Below are 13,400 nucleotides of genomic sequence, written 5' to 3'. Positions count from 1 at the left end.
ATTCCCATCCACAACACCGAGCTCTACAAGGGACAGAGCCTCAAAAGCTTAAATGAACTTGACTTTATTTTCAAACATCTGTAAATGGAATCACCTGCCTTCGTTGAATAAGCCAGTTATTTTCACAAGTTTTCCTCTAACCAGTTTTCTCTTATTTGTTGTTCAGGTGCACTATGAGTGGTGGAGGCGGATCCTGAAGTATTTCTGGATGTCGGTGGTTATCTACACGATGCTGGTGCTGATCTTTATATACACATATCAGTTTGAAAACTTCCCGGGCCTGTGGCAAAATATGACCGGACTGAAAAAAGAAAAGTAAGTAATTGTGGTGGACAGTGGAATGGAAAGTGACAACAGCATGAAGTCGTGAAAGCATGTTGTTCAAAACATCTTTCTGGGAGGTTTTAGTAAAACCTGATGTCATCATTGGCTCTAAGTTCCTCCAGATCAAGACTCAGGTCTTGATCATTTTGGATTCTTGTGACCTGGCCCTGAGCTTTTAGCACGTAGTAGATGCTCAGCAAGTATTGACTGAAAAGTGAATTTTCTGCCCCTTATTAATGAAATGGCATTTTCTAGTGTTGGTTTCATGTGACGTACACCTCCCCAGTTCCCCTCTGTTATGCTTCCTCCCTTCCTAACCGGAGCCCAGTTCCTTGTCAGCAGGTTTGTAAGGTAAAGCATCAGGCTCTCCTCACTGGTGCAGCCGGTGCTACGATCTAAGAAGTAGTTGGTGCCACAGGAAAAGTGCTCAGAGACTAGTGGTGATGAAGTCTTTCTTGTGCATGAAACAGAGAGGATTCTAGTCTTTTCTAACTTGCTTCTGTAAACTTCCGAAATGCGCTTAGAAATCCTACCAGAACTGGGCATAGAGCTGAGTGTCCTGAGGTGGCCAAGAGAAAAGTTTGAAAGGGAGGTCCACTGTGTAGCTAGACTAATGTATCTTCAACATCAATTCAGCAACTATTTCTTGAGTGCCTCCCCTGGGCCAGACATTCTTCTGCACCTGAAGATGCAACAGGAAGCAAGAGAGACAGAGTCTGAGCCCTGTGGAGTTTATATTCTGGGAGAAGATACAAACCAAAAAACCTACTTAATGTACTAATAAATTACAAGCTGTAACAGACACATCTGTGAAGGAAACAAAAACAGGCTGAGGTAGTGAACAGTGGGGACAATAAATAGAGGTGGAGTGGTCCAGGCAGGCTTCCCTGAGGAGGCATCATGTTTGTTTTTTTGTTTTTTTTTTTGGCTACATGGCTTGTGGGATTTTAGTTCCCCAAGCAGGGATTGAAAGCGTACCTTTGACAGTGAAAGCGCCAAATCTTAACCACTGGACTGCCAGGAAATTCCCTGAGGAGTTGTCATTTAAACTCCTGAAGGATAAGAAGGAACTTGTCTCTAGAAAAGTGTGTGGGTTGAGAGCTGGGAGGTGGATGAACATTCCAGAAAAAGAGAGCAGCAAATGCAAAGGCCCTGAGGCAGGGCAGACTGGCGTGTGTGGTGTGTGTGCGTGCACATGTGTGGAATGGCAGGAAGGCTGGCCTGTGGGGAGCAAGGGGAGAAGTGAGGAAGGTCAGCCAGGCACCCGGAGGTGCAGGGCTTGTAGGAAGTGGTGGTTTGCATCTTTCTCAGTGAAATTTCTACAAGTCTTGAAAGCACCCTTGACTGGCTAAGAAAAAAGTGATGTGTGTGGAACAAAAATAGACACAACAGGACGTTCAGCCAGCAGTGGGGGTCCTGTGAGTGAGGACCATGGCTCCACCTAGAATAGGAGGTGCTAGTGATGAAAACGAGGACAGATTCAAGAGATGAGGTTGAGGGAATGCGGATGGTGGAGACGGAAAGGTAGAGAAAGCATCAGGGGAACGTCCTGATTTGGGCATTTTGCACGAGGTGGACGGTTGTGCCAGGGAAGACCAGGGCGGGGAGAGGGGGCAGAGAACAGCTCAGCTGCTTTGAGAAAATGGGGACGTCTTGAAAACACTCACTGTGAAACCACTGTGAAACAGCCAATTTCCAGCAGGCATTTGGGTATGAGAGCGAGCCCACAGGGGAGACCCGTTTTGTTTTGCAGGCTGGAGGACCTTGGCTTAAAACAGTTCACGGTGGCTGAGCTGTTCACGCGCATTTTCATCCCCACGTCCTTCCTGCTCGTGTGCATCCTGCACCTGCACTACTTCCACGACCGCTTCCTGGAACTCACGGACCTGAAGTCCATTCCCAGCAAGGAAGACAGCGCCATCTACAGGTGAGCCCACACAGGACGCCCCAGGAAGGCAGCCTGGACCCTCCCAACCATCTCACTTAGAATCTCAGCCCTGAACTTACCATGAGTATCAGCCTGTGAGTAGGAAAAAAATGAGAAAAAAATGTGGAATATTTGACGGCACTTTGTGAAACAGTTGGTGGTGGTTTATGACGGTTCATGCAGTGATCTTGACAGGCATGTGAGTTGGTTCAGAGAAGCTGTATAGACTGAAATTCCTTAGCGGTGTTGGTGTGTCTTTTGTGTCCAGGCTGGCGAGGTGTTTTGAGAACATTTACAGAATCTGGCTAATTTGGAGGATGAGTTTTCTGTCGCACTCAAAGGCAGTAAAGAAGTTGCTGTGAGTGAGAGCCTAGTGCAGAACTCTCCCTTCCGTTTTGGAAAGGAAGAACCTTGGCTAAAAGGAAAGAATCTGCCATCTACAAGTAACCAGAATAACATTTAAGGAAAGAAAGTGAAGGCAGTGTTTTCTTTCATCAGCTCCGTGTTGTGGTCTGCCCATCAATAAACATAAATTGTTTAGAAGCAGCAGGTGGGATCTGGTCTCCCTGGCCATGTGCGCTGAAGCCAAGGTGGGTCATCACACATCCCTAGGTCTGCTCCATCACAGGGAAATTACAGGCATTTGTCTAATGAACCTTGATACTGATTTTCCTCTCTGCTTCACATAATAGCCTGTGATTCAGTTCCTGGAAAAACAGTTGTTGAGTAAATAAGTGAGCAAAGTGCTGTATTCAAAGGAGCACAGATGCCACAGTTGAAAATTCCCCTTAGCTCTTTTTTGAGGGAAACAATGTGTCCATCAAAAGAAGATGCAGCAGTATCTCATCAACATTCTGCTGTGCTAGAGAGTGGAATTATGGAAAACAATGTGTTGCCCAGAGTTCCCATTACGTATGTAGAACATGATTTAATTATGTAGGTTCTGGAGAAGGACAACAGCCTTGTGTCAAGACACGTTCTCCCCATTTCCTGCACTGCCGCAGCCTGTACCCTCCATGCCTGGCAGGACAGGGAAGGAGGCCAAGCGGTCAGTTCAGTCTGAGGCCGTGGCTGGCCCTCTTCTGGCCACGGCTCAGCACTAAGCACCCCTTTAACTAGTACTTTTCCAAGAAAATGTAGAGGGCAAGTTGAGAGCATATAATGCCAGCCATCTGAACGGTGTAGGAATGTGGGATTTCATTTTTGGTTCTGTGAGAAACTGTTTTCTAGGAACTCAAGGAGTTCAAGGAACTCACTCAAGTTTGGTGGAGATTTCATGCAAGAGTTTCCTATAAAAGACCCCAGAATTTCATATTGGAACATAAGATATGGGTCCCATCTTTTTTGCAACTCTTTTCTGTTGTAGTATTTTCCTCACGAGTAATTTTCACCTTGCAGTATTTTTAGTCCCTAGAGCCCTAGTAAATGGCTACATTAAAATCAAAATGATGAAGAAAAAGATATTTTCAGAGTTGGGATTGTCATGCTTTGCCTTCTCTGTTTCTGCCCCCTTAGTAGATGCTTTACCAAAAAAAGCCCCCCCAAATTAGGAGTGATCGGTACACTTTATCCCTTACAGTGATTCCAGTCCTGTCGTTTCTGTGGAAAGCCAGCCGTCCTTTTCGTGTTTTGTCTGTCGTTTGTGTGGTTTGTAGGCCCTGCAGGCAAACGTCACTTATATCTGAAGCAGAATTCATTGTGTTTAGCCTTCCAGAATTTATAAAGTTAGCATTGTGGAAATGTTTTATGATAAACCTTATGAGAAACCATTATTATTTCTAGGTAGACATTCTCAGGAATATCATTTCCCTTATATATTGCTAAAATATATAATATAATTTTATAATATAATTATAATTGCTAAAATATGTAATATAAATATATAATATATTTTAGCAATAAGTATAACTATATATTATTGTATAATATATACTTAATAATAAGATACTAAATATCCACTCCTTATTTAAATGTCACTGCAATTTGTCCATCATTTGTTTTAGAAAGTAGTGTGATGCATATAGAAACAGAATGACTTTTTTTAATTTAATTTTAGAAAAACCTCAGAAAACAGGATGTTGAATATGAATATTTAGGAGAATTTTATTCTTTAATTCTGGGGAAGGAGCAAGAATTAATGTTTTCTGTGGTGTTTTATCTGATAAATGCACTCTGGACATGTAAACTTTACAGATTCCTGATAAGGTGTGTGAGGGGACGGGTATTAGGGTGGGGAGTGAGACTGTTACCGTCCAGCAATTTCCGACTCTGTCTGATTTCTCATTGCTGCTGAATCTCGCTGTCTGGACTCTTCTCCAGTGCATGAAACGTGTCGGTAACACAGCCTGGTGGTGCAGAGCTTACAGGACATCAGCTCCTCCTCTCTGGCTAACACTCTCCTCTTTCTCTGTCCGACTGTCTCCCCCGCTGCCCCCGCCTGCCGCCTTGTGCTCCCACGTAGCCATGCCAAAGTCAATGGGCGCGTGTATCTGATAATAAATAGGTGGGTACTTCAACGTTTTCTCTCTTGGTTTCTTTTTTTTTAATGGTCTCTGGGGGTGTTAAGCACTTTAGTAGCTTGTAGGTGAAAAATGACATCATCAGACTGAGTGTGGCCTGCAGGTAGGCTATGGACGTCTTTGTAAACCCAGCCATTCAGTGTTTGGACCAAATGGTGCTGCTGAGTGGACTCGGAGGTGGCCGCGGGTCTTCAGCTGGCGCTCAGCATTGGTCTGGCTCAGCCATGGGCCCCATTGATATCATCCTCTGGTAGAATTAGTTCCGGACTAGCCTGTGAGCCCCCCTCCCTCTTGAACACATGAGAGCTCAGCTCAAGAACCAGCTCCTCCACAGACTTGCCCATCACTGCCGACTCCCTGCTGAACGTCACTGCCCGTGCTCTAAATTCTGGGAGCACTTTCTCACTGCTGCCCCGCAACACTGCCTGTCAGCCCCCATCTGCCTGGCTGTCTTATCTCCCCTGCCTGAGCGCCCCGCAGGCCTGGAGTCCCTATAACATTCACCACAGGGCCCACATCTCACCTACCATGGGGGCTTACGCATCAGTGGACCCTCCGTAGATATTTCTGAATGAAGTGATAATGGTCACAACAATCTATGGTTAAGAGAAAATTAAAGCATCAATTTCTTCAAATATACATCTACTTGAAAAAGCAACGTATTGAAGGATGGTATTTTACATGACACGATTTCACAATATATTTGCTTTCTGCAAAAAATGCAAAGCTGGGCAGTGCCTTAGATGCATATCACCCAGCCGGGGAGATAAAACATGCACGTAACTACATGTGATAAAGAGTGAGCTTTGACACATGGTGTGTTTAGAGTTATCCTCAAGTGCCCTAAGAGTTCAGAGAAAAGAGCCTTCGGGGTCTAATTTACCAAAACTCTTCTTATTTTATTAAGTAGATAAATTAAAATACCCAGTCCCATAACTTCATATGATTAGTCATCAAGTCAGTAATTTAGGTAACAGAAACATGTATTTTGCAAGAAATCCACTTAACAAAATAACTCTTGGAGAGATTTGTTGGTTTTCTAGTCCATTCTCTCTTCTCTTAAGTAAAATCCTGAGGCTGACAACCAAATAGCAAACCCTAGGGGCAGAACTTCTAGAAGGAGATGTAAAAACTTAGTGCATCGTGTGCAGATCTCTGCAGAAGAGGAATGTGGCCGGGCTGGCTCCCTTTGGGGCCAGTTTTGTGGACAGCCTGAGAGAGAAAAGTCAACCTCAGGTTATTAGCTGCCAGGCAGAGAAGTAAGACAGAGACGCGAACCAGAAATCTCAAGCAGCTATGTTAATCTCATCCCTCTAAACATAAGGAACCACACTCTCTGTCTCTTTCCCTCTGTGTTTCTCATAAAGTATTTACCTTGTGCTCTAAGAGGAGGCGGCTGTGGCACCCAAGAGGGCAGGAGTTGGTTTGATGGGCTCAGACGGCTGATACACTCAGCCTTCCGTATCCAAGGGTTCTGCATCTGTGGATTCAACCAACTAGGGATCAAAAATATTCGAAAAGAAAAAAAATTCCAGAAAGTTCCCAAAGCAAAACTTGAATTTTCTGTATGCACACTAATATTTACATAGCATTCACATAGTATTAGGTATTGTAAGTCATCTAGAGATGATTTAATGTATACAGGAGGCTGTGTGTAGGTTATACACAAATGCTACATTGCTTTATATAAGGGACTTGAGCACCCGTGGATTTTGGTATCCGCAGGGGCCCTGGAACCACTCCACCATGGGTACCAAGGGATGACTGTACAAGTTTCAGTCCCCATTGTCTCCAACTTTCCTCTTGAGGGAAAGCCACTGCCCATTAACCCAGGTCACAAGGCCAGTGAATTCACTCGGGACTTCTTAGAATGATCTAGATGCAAAGTCATCTAAACTAATTTAAAACTTGAAGCATTCTACCATTAGCAGAATTTTCTTTCCAATGGAATCCCTCTTTTTTGTCTGAATGCTAACATTTTAAGAAAGGTCAGAGCTGTGCCCTAAGGGACACGTGACCTAACAAACCCATCCCTCTCTGGACAAAGTGTGCTTCTGAAAGGCTGCACGAGATATATGTCCAATGATAGGGTGAACCTTTTATTAAGTAAGTAAGCTTTCTCTCTCCCAAAATTCATTTCCGGATGCTCAATACTGTTTTATAAGGAGTGTAATGTGTTTGCAAATGTGAGTTCTGATGCAAAAGGGGACATACCTACATTTGACTTCAGGTTCAATTACAATTTAGACTTGACGTTACAAGGTGTGAGGTAGGGGGTTGTGTTTAGGAGAGTGGGTGATAAAATTTTGATGATGTGAAAAATTGCAGGAAGTTCCAACTGAATTTGTAAACAGACTGATTTAGAATATTTAAACAGGAGTAATGATTATTTCTTGCACATATACACAAACCAGAGCCATTACACCCAATCTTGCCTAGTAGATTTTTTTTGGAGGAATTACTACCACACACATTTAAGATGTGATATTAAATTTAATTAAATTAAATCAACTGCTCATCTGTGAATACAGTCTATGAGTTCTAGAATATAATCTTAAAGTTTTAAAACTTCTACTTTAAACATTACTTATAAATACTATAAATTTACAAGAAAGTTCCTTTTTTTCTAATAGTCTAATGAATGGGGTGAGTGCAGTTTGCCTTAGAGTAGTTATAAATAAATGGAATTTAGGCCTTAGGGGATTTTACCATGGTAGAATTTCCATTTTCTTTAATGGAAAGTAGCTTAATATGTGGCTTTTCAAAGTCTACTCCTAGTATAGACTTATACCTCTTCAATTCTCCATAATTTGTTTCTTCAGTTTCAAATTAGAATGCCTCTCCAGCACATGAAATTCACTCACCAAACACGCAGGGAATGATGGTATTCAACAAGCAAGGGGACCTGAGCAGAGTGAGACTGGATTTCTGTTCTCAAGGGAGAATAAAATGATGTGAACACACATTGGGAAGTGCACACATTGACTTACAGAATTGTGGAAATGTGAAAGAGAGAGAATGGGTGAAGAAACAGGCAAAGTCATCTGCTCTGTTGGAATGAAGGAGGAGAGAACCATTGTGGTTAAGGGATAGTCAGAGGATTGAGCTCAGTGCCTGGATCATCATAAAAGCAAGACCAGAGTTACAGGCACAGGCGAGGTTAAGAAAATGCAAATGGGCTCCCTGAGGGGAAAGTAAACGGTGGGATTTAAGGAAGAGGCCGGCCAGTCCTAGAGAATCTAGTTCATCAGCTGGTCGGTTTGGATCCCAAAGTGGAACTCGTCCACCAGTGATGGAATAATCTGCACTTGAGGATCAGCAGAGAATTACGAACATCCTAAATTCCTTTGCTGGAAGTTTCAGGGAATGTTTTTTTTTTTTTTACTAGAGGGTGGTTTTTAATTTAGTTTTTGAAAAATCAGTATCCCTTCTTAAAATTAGTTGAGGGGGGACATATCTAAGTTAAGTTACACAGGCCTTCTTGGGAATCAATACAGCCACCCATGACAGCAAAGGGGCAGCCCGTTCTACCTTGACCCTGCCCTGGGCAGTCAGACACCAGCCCTGCCGCAGCCCACCTGGGCTGGCCATGTGGTGGAGGGAGGTGGTGGCGGCCAGCAGAGGCCCTGGGCATTGAGACTATCAGACACAGATTCTCAAGGGAGAAACGTTTGCACTGCTCTCTGAATGGCTGTTTTAATACACAAGTCACAATATGCTGGTGACAGAATTAGAGTCCAAGTTGAATGCCCATCCTGCATCCTGCGCTGTGTGGTCCCTTAACAAAGGTGTGTCCTGATTCTGCCTCCTCCTTAGCATGAATTAATGGTACAGATTATCAAAAAGTATATGCAAACCTGTCATTAGCAGATGGTTCCTTACTCTAAAAATGTTCCCGTGTATTGAGCACTGTGTTAAGCGCTTAACGGAAATCACCACCATTTTCACAACATCCCAGGAAGTCCACACTGATACCCATTTCACAGATCAGCAAACTGAGACTTAAAAGCCATGGTAAATGTGTGTGTGTGTGTGTGTGTGTGTGTGTGTATAACTGAATTACTTTGCTGTACACCTGATACTAATACAACATTGTAATCAACTATATTTCAATAAAAAATTTTTTAATAAAATAAAAGACATGGTAAGGAACTTTGCCAAGTCCTCTCACTAGTAAGATGTCTAGGTGAGGCTTGAATCTAAGTCTTTCTGATTCCAACCAGCATGCTTTTAACATTGTTCCGGATTGCCTCAAAACAAAACAAAACAGAAAACACAACAAAAAAACAACACGCTATGAGAAAAATGAGGAAAAATGAAAGAAAGATGAAAGGATTCACACAAGTGTCTTTTTAAAATAGAAACTCCAACCATGCAGTGAAAATACTTTCCTCTGTATGTGTATCATGCATGCAGATTTTCTCGGTGAAATTTCAGATGACAAACTCCTGGGCTAGTAAATGGTAGCCTGATACACACTTTCCCGTTTTTCTTTTTTCTTTTTTTTGTCCTGTGTTACAAGCTTAGAAGTCAGGCTGCTCCAGAGAGCATCAGCATCACTGTTTCCTCACAAGGATGATGTCAAAGGGGAGGGAGGAAACCCTCTTCCCTCGCCCCACCCCCAACTCCATCTAGTCCCAGGTCTTCTGTAACTATGACAAATTTCCAGAAGTAGATCTTCTGGACTTACTTCCAAAAGATTTACTCTAATGTTCTTTGATTCCTTCGTTCAATAATCTCTCCTCGATCTGCATGGCACTGTGGGGACCTCGTGGCTAGAGGACTTTTTGTTATGTAGCTGTGTGGCAGCTATAGAAACAGCCTCATCTCTGCGAGTTTCCCTCCATAAATGGCACTAATTGTTGGAAAGTTGTTTCTTTTTCAGTATTAAGTCATGGCAGTGCTGAGATAGAATGCAGAAATGGTGGTACTTCCACACTAAAATCTACAAATTTCTGTCATCATGAATGTGTCTTCTCACTTAAAAAATGCAACCCCCCCGGCCCTGAAGAGGACATAGAAACATGGAGATTTGTGTAGCACCTGACTGTCACCTTAATACCTTTTAATACGTAGAGTCCTGATGAAGCAGGAACAGGAAACATGTACCTTGAGGTTTGATGTGCGGAGCTGGTATAGGAGATGTGAGACTGTTGTTTCAAGAATGGGGAGCTTACCCAAAGGTGGAGGGTGAATTGCCTACCTTAAGAAAATAATGAAGTATGTGTCAGCACAGTTTCTTCCACTGTCCTCAGAATGTTCTTTGTTCATTAAATTAACAATTTGTTTCTGACATTCTGTAATTTACCTGCTTGACACCCGTTAAAAAGAATTACTTTTGAAGGAAAACCTCTCTAAAAGTCTAAGGACAATGCAGACACACGACCACAGTTATCCAATATCACAGGTGTTTTAAATATAAAACCAAGTTGCAAGTAAGCTTAGATTTTTATCTAGTCAAACTTCCTCATTTTGTAAAAAAAAAAAAAAAAGTAAATTCCAGAGAGGCAAAATAATTGACTCAGAGCCCACCATGGTACAGATATAATAACATTATTAAGTGTCCATCCTGTCACAGCCAGGCTGAAATGTGTAGATTAATTATTACTAATGGAGAGGACTACCTGTATTTCCAATAGATCTTTTCCTAGTATCTACTTTATTGCCCACAAATGTTCCTTCAAACACTTGCTTGAATATTAATAAAGATATACTCTTTTTAAAAATTGAGGAGAAAGATCATAGTTGTTATTATCCACCATGAACTAAGCTGGACTGCCCAAGAGTCTGCCAGGCTCGGTGAGACTGCAGATCCATCAGCCGGGCTCCTCCGTCAGCCGGGCTCATGCACGTCTTCTCAGGAGAGCTGGTTCAGCAGCTCATCTGGTGCCTGAGGATGGGGCGTGATGCAGGCTTCTAACCCTCAAAAGCATTAGCACCCACTGTGTATGCTTCAGATGACAGCAGAATGGAATTACTCTATGCAAGGGTTGACTGAGGTTCCATGTTATCTAAGAGTTAAAAAATCCCTACTTAAAATGTGAATGACTTGATTCCTGGGGATGGTTTGCTGCATTCCTAGAAAAGCATGACCCGATCTGCCTCAGCAGGCTCTGCATTCTGTCCTTTATCACTGCAGTCCCGTCCACTCTCAGATCAGTTGCCAGGTGCAGGGTTCCCAGTCAAAGCCCGCTGTCGCTGCCCTCCTGGAATGCACTTGGCATTAGGACCCGCACACCTGGCGTGCAGGAATGCAATAGTGGATGATGTGTAGCATGATGTGTGATCTCTGACTTTCCTTATAATTCTTCTGTTCTCATCTCCTTTTTTTCCTTTCTATTTCAATTACTTTGAGCAGCATCAAGAAAAAATTACCAATCCACCAAAATGAGTAAGTCCCCCTGTGAAGCCATGAAATGCTTGCTCTACACGATGCCATTTCATGCTTCTCCATCCTAAACTCTGACCATTTTCTCCTGCGGGAAAAATGTCAAGTTTAGGTGTCAATAGCTCTCATGACCGACTCATCACTACAACCTGAATTGGAAGTGCTAACCAAACCTGAGTTTACAGTTCGTTTTTAGAAAGAGCTTTAAAAAATAAAAAGTGACCAGATGCTAACAAGCCCACATGCCAGGCTGTGTAGTGACTTCCGTTTTATTTATCCTCCTTCATGTGCCCCACACTTGCACCTCCGGGCGCCTGCCCCTCCCCTGACTCTGCTGCTCTCTGCCGACAGACTGGCCCACCCCGAGGGAAGCCTTCCCGACCTCGCCATGATGAAACTGACCGCCAGCCTGGAGGTGGCGGAGGCCAAGCAGCTGGCCGGGCCTGGGGAGGAGAAGCCAGGGGGCCGCCCTGCAAAGGCCAAGAAGGGCGAGCCCGGCAAGGATAGCGAGGATGAGGATGAGGACGAGGACGAGGAGGACGAGGAGGAGGAGGTGACGTCAGGTAAGCCCCCCACCCACCCCAAGAGCTGCTCAGAAGGTACCAGCTCACCGCCAGAGGGAATGAAACACTGAACTAGAAACCGTGGTGTGGTTTTCTGGTTGCTGTAGTCATAGATTTCCTGTTCCAATTGCTCCAATGATTTCCTTGTAATTCTGACTTAGAGGAAGAAAGCAGGTGGCCAGTTGTCTGGATCCTGTGGGGTTCTGCTCGTTCATTTAGTCTGTTGGTGCCCAGAAAGCATGGAGGGACCAGACAGCATAGCCTTTGGTGGGGGGTAACACTCTGGGTTCGTGATGCTGAGATGCTGCCCTTGTCTTTCCCGGTGCTCTGTGCTTTACAAAGTAGAAAACAAAAGGCAGCACCAGGAGAAGGATCTGTCTCAAAGGCAAGCTCCCTCCAAACCGGCCCCGTCACCGACTCATCTCAGAAACCCTAGGAGACGCCCAGAAATTCTCCCATACCTGAGGGACGTGCCTTCCTCAGGTGAAGGAAACCATGCTCTGGGAACCAAGGGCTCAGGACTAGGCTATGTTTTATACTTAAAGGCAGGTCTGAGCTTTGTGTCTCACCAGAAACTGGGCTGCCCCGTTCACCTGCTTCCTCTTTACCTGCCTCCCACACCTCGAAACTGTGCCCAGTTGTGCCCTCAATCTTGTAGTGACTGTCACCTGAGTCACTCTGTAAACAAGCATTTTCACAATAACTAAAACCTTCCTTAAACTTTCAGAACCAATACTTTACCTGTTGCAACCAACCCCAATCAGGTCAGGAAGCTATGGACAGAGACCCTGGGTCTTATCTGCCTGGGCCCGTGCGTGAGCTTCTGTCTGCAAAGGTGGAGATGGGCTGATTGCGGGAAACCGTCCTATGGGGACTTTTCTTCAGATTAACAGGGACAGACCTTCTAGGCAGAAGCATGACTCCAGCCTGCAAAATATTACTCCCGAGCACAAGGCGGAAAGTAGAAAATGATGAATTTGATTAAAAATTATGGTTGGAATGAGTCTGAGCGCACTTGGTGAGCTGCGGCTGGTCATTCAGACCGTTGGGTCCATCCTCTGCCGTGACAGGGGTGGGCTCGTCCACGGTGGCTGGTGGGCTTTGTCCACCCCTAGTTAAGCCCGGGGAAGGAGACTGGCACTCAAGGAAGCACTGTTTTGACAAGAAAAATGTCATGAAGAGGGAGCCCAGCTACTTAACATTCAGGGGAAATCAGGGAATCATAGCTCAGCCTTAAGAGTAAACAAGTTAAAATTCTTTGTCGCAGAAATTTAATGAAACAGTGGGTGAAAGTAGCCCGGCCCTCATTCATTCGCAGCATGTGCTGTCAAGGTCATCCCCGGAAGTGGGATTCTTGGGCCACCTTCCTTCAGATCGGGTGTCTTCCATAGAATCCATCCACACTTTGGTTCTGCAGCTTCTGGTTCCCATGGGAATGACACAGGTAGGCTCTAAACCGTAATCGCACACACAAACCCGCTTCATGCCCTCGGGCGTGTGTCCTGCCTTGCAGATCTGAGAAACAAGTGGCACCTGGTGATCGACCGGCTCACAGTGCTGTTCCTGAAGTTCCTGGAGTGCTTCCACCAGCTGCAAACATTCCTGTGGTGGATCCTGGAGCTGCACATCGTCAAGATCGTCTCCTCCTACATCATCTGGGTGTCCGTCAAAGAGGCAAG

At 44.4% G+C, this 13,400-nt stretch overlaps 1 protein-coding gene across 2 annotated transcripts in view; it reads left to right on the top strand.

The window, feature by feature from the left end:
* Nucleotides 1-13,400, top strand: part of PIEZO2 (piezo type mechanosensitive ion channel component 2) — a 338,838-nt gene that overhangs the window by 240,901 nt on the left and 84,537 nt on the right. Inside the window, exons 16-21 of one of the 2 annotated variants that reach the window (XM_057700315.1) lie at nt 167-315; nt 2,078-2,251; nt 4,713-4,754; nt 11,129-11,161; nt 11,510-11,721; nt 13,235-13,395. In XM_057700315.1, the coding sequence (XP_057556298.1) occupies nt 167-315; nt 2,078-2,251; nt 4,713-4,754; nt 11,129-11,161; nt 11,510-11,721; nt 13,235-13,395 (771 nt within the window). The remainder of the gene's footprint in view (nt 1-166; nt 316-2,077; nt 2,252-4,712; nt 4,755-11,128; nt 11,162-11,509; nt 11,722-13,234; nt 13,396-13,400) is intronic. The other variant, XM_057700316.1, reaches the window with a different exon arrangement.

This window comes from Hippopotamus amphibius, chromosome 11 (genome assembly GCF_030028045.1).
Source record: "Hippopotamus amphibius kiboko isolate mHipAmp2 chromosome 11, mHipAmp2.hap2, whole genome shotgun sequence".
NCBI lineage: Eukaryota > Metazoa > Chordata > Mammalia > Artiodactyla > Hippopotamidae > Hippopotamus > Hippopotamus amphibius.
This window is presented reverse-complemented; position numbering and strand designations above follow the sequence as displayed.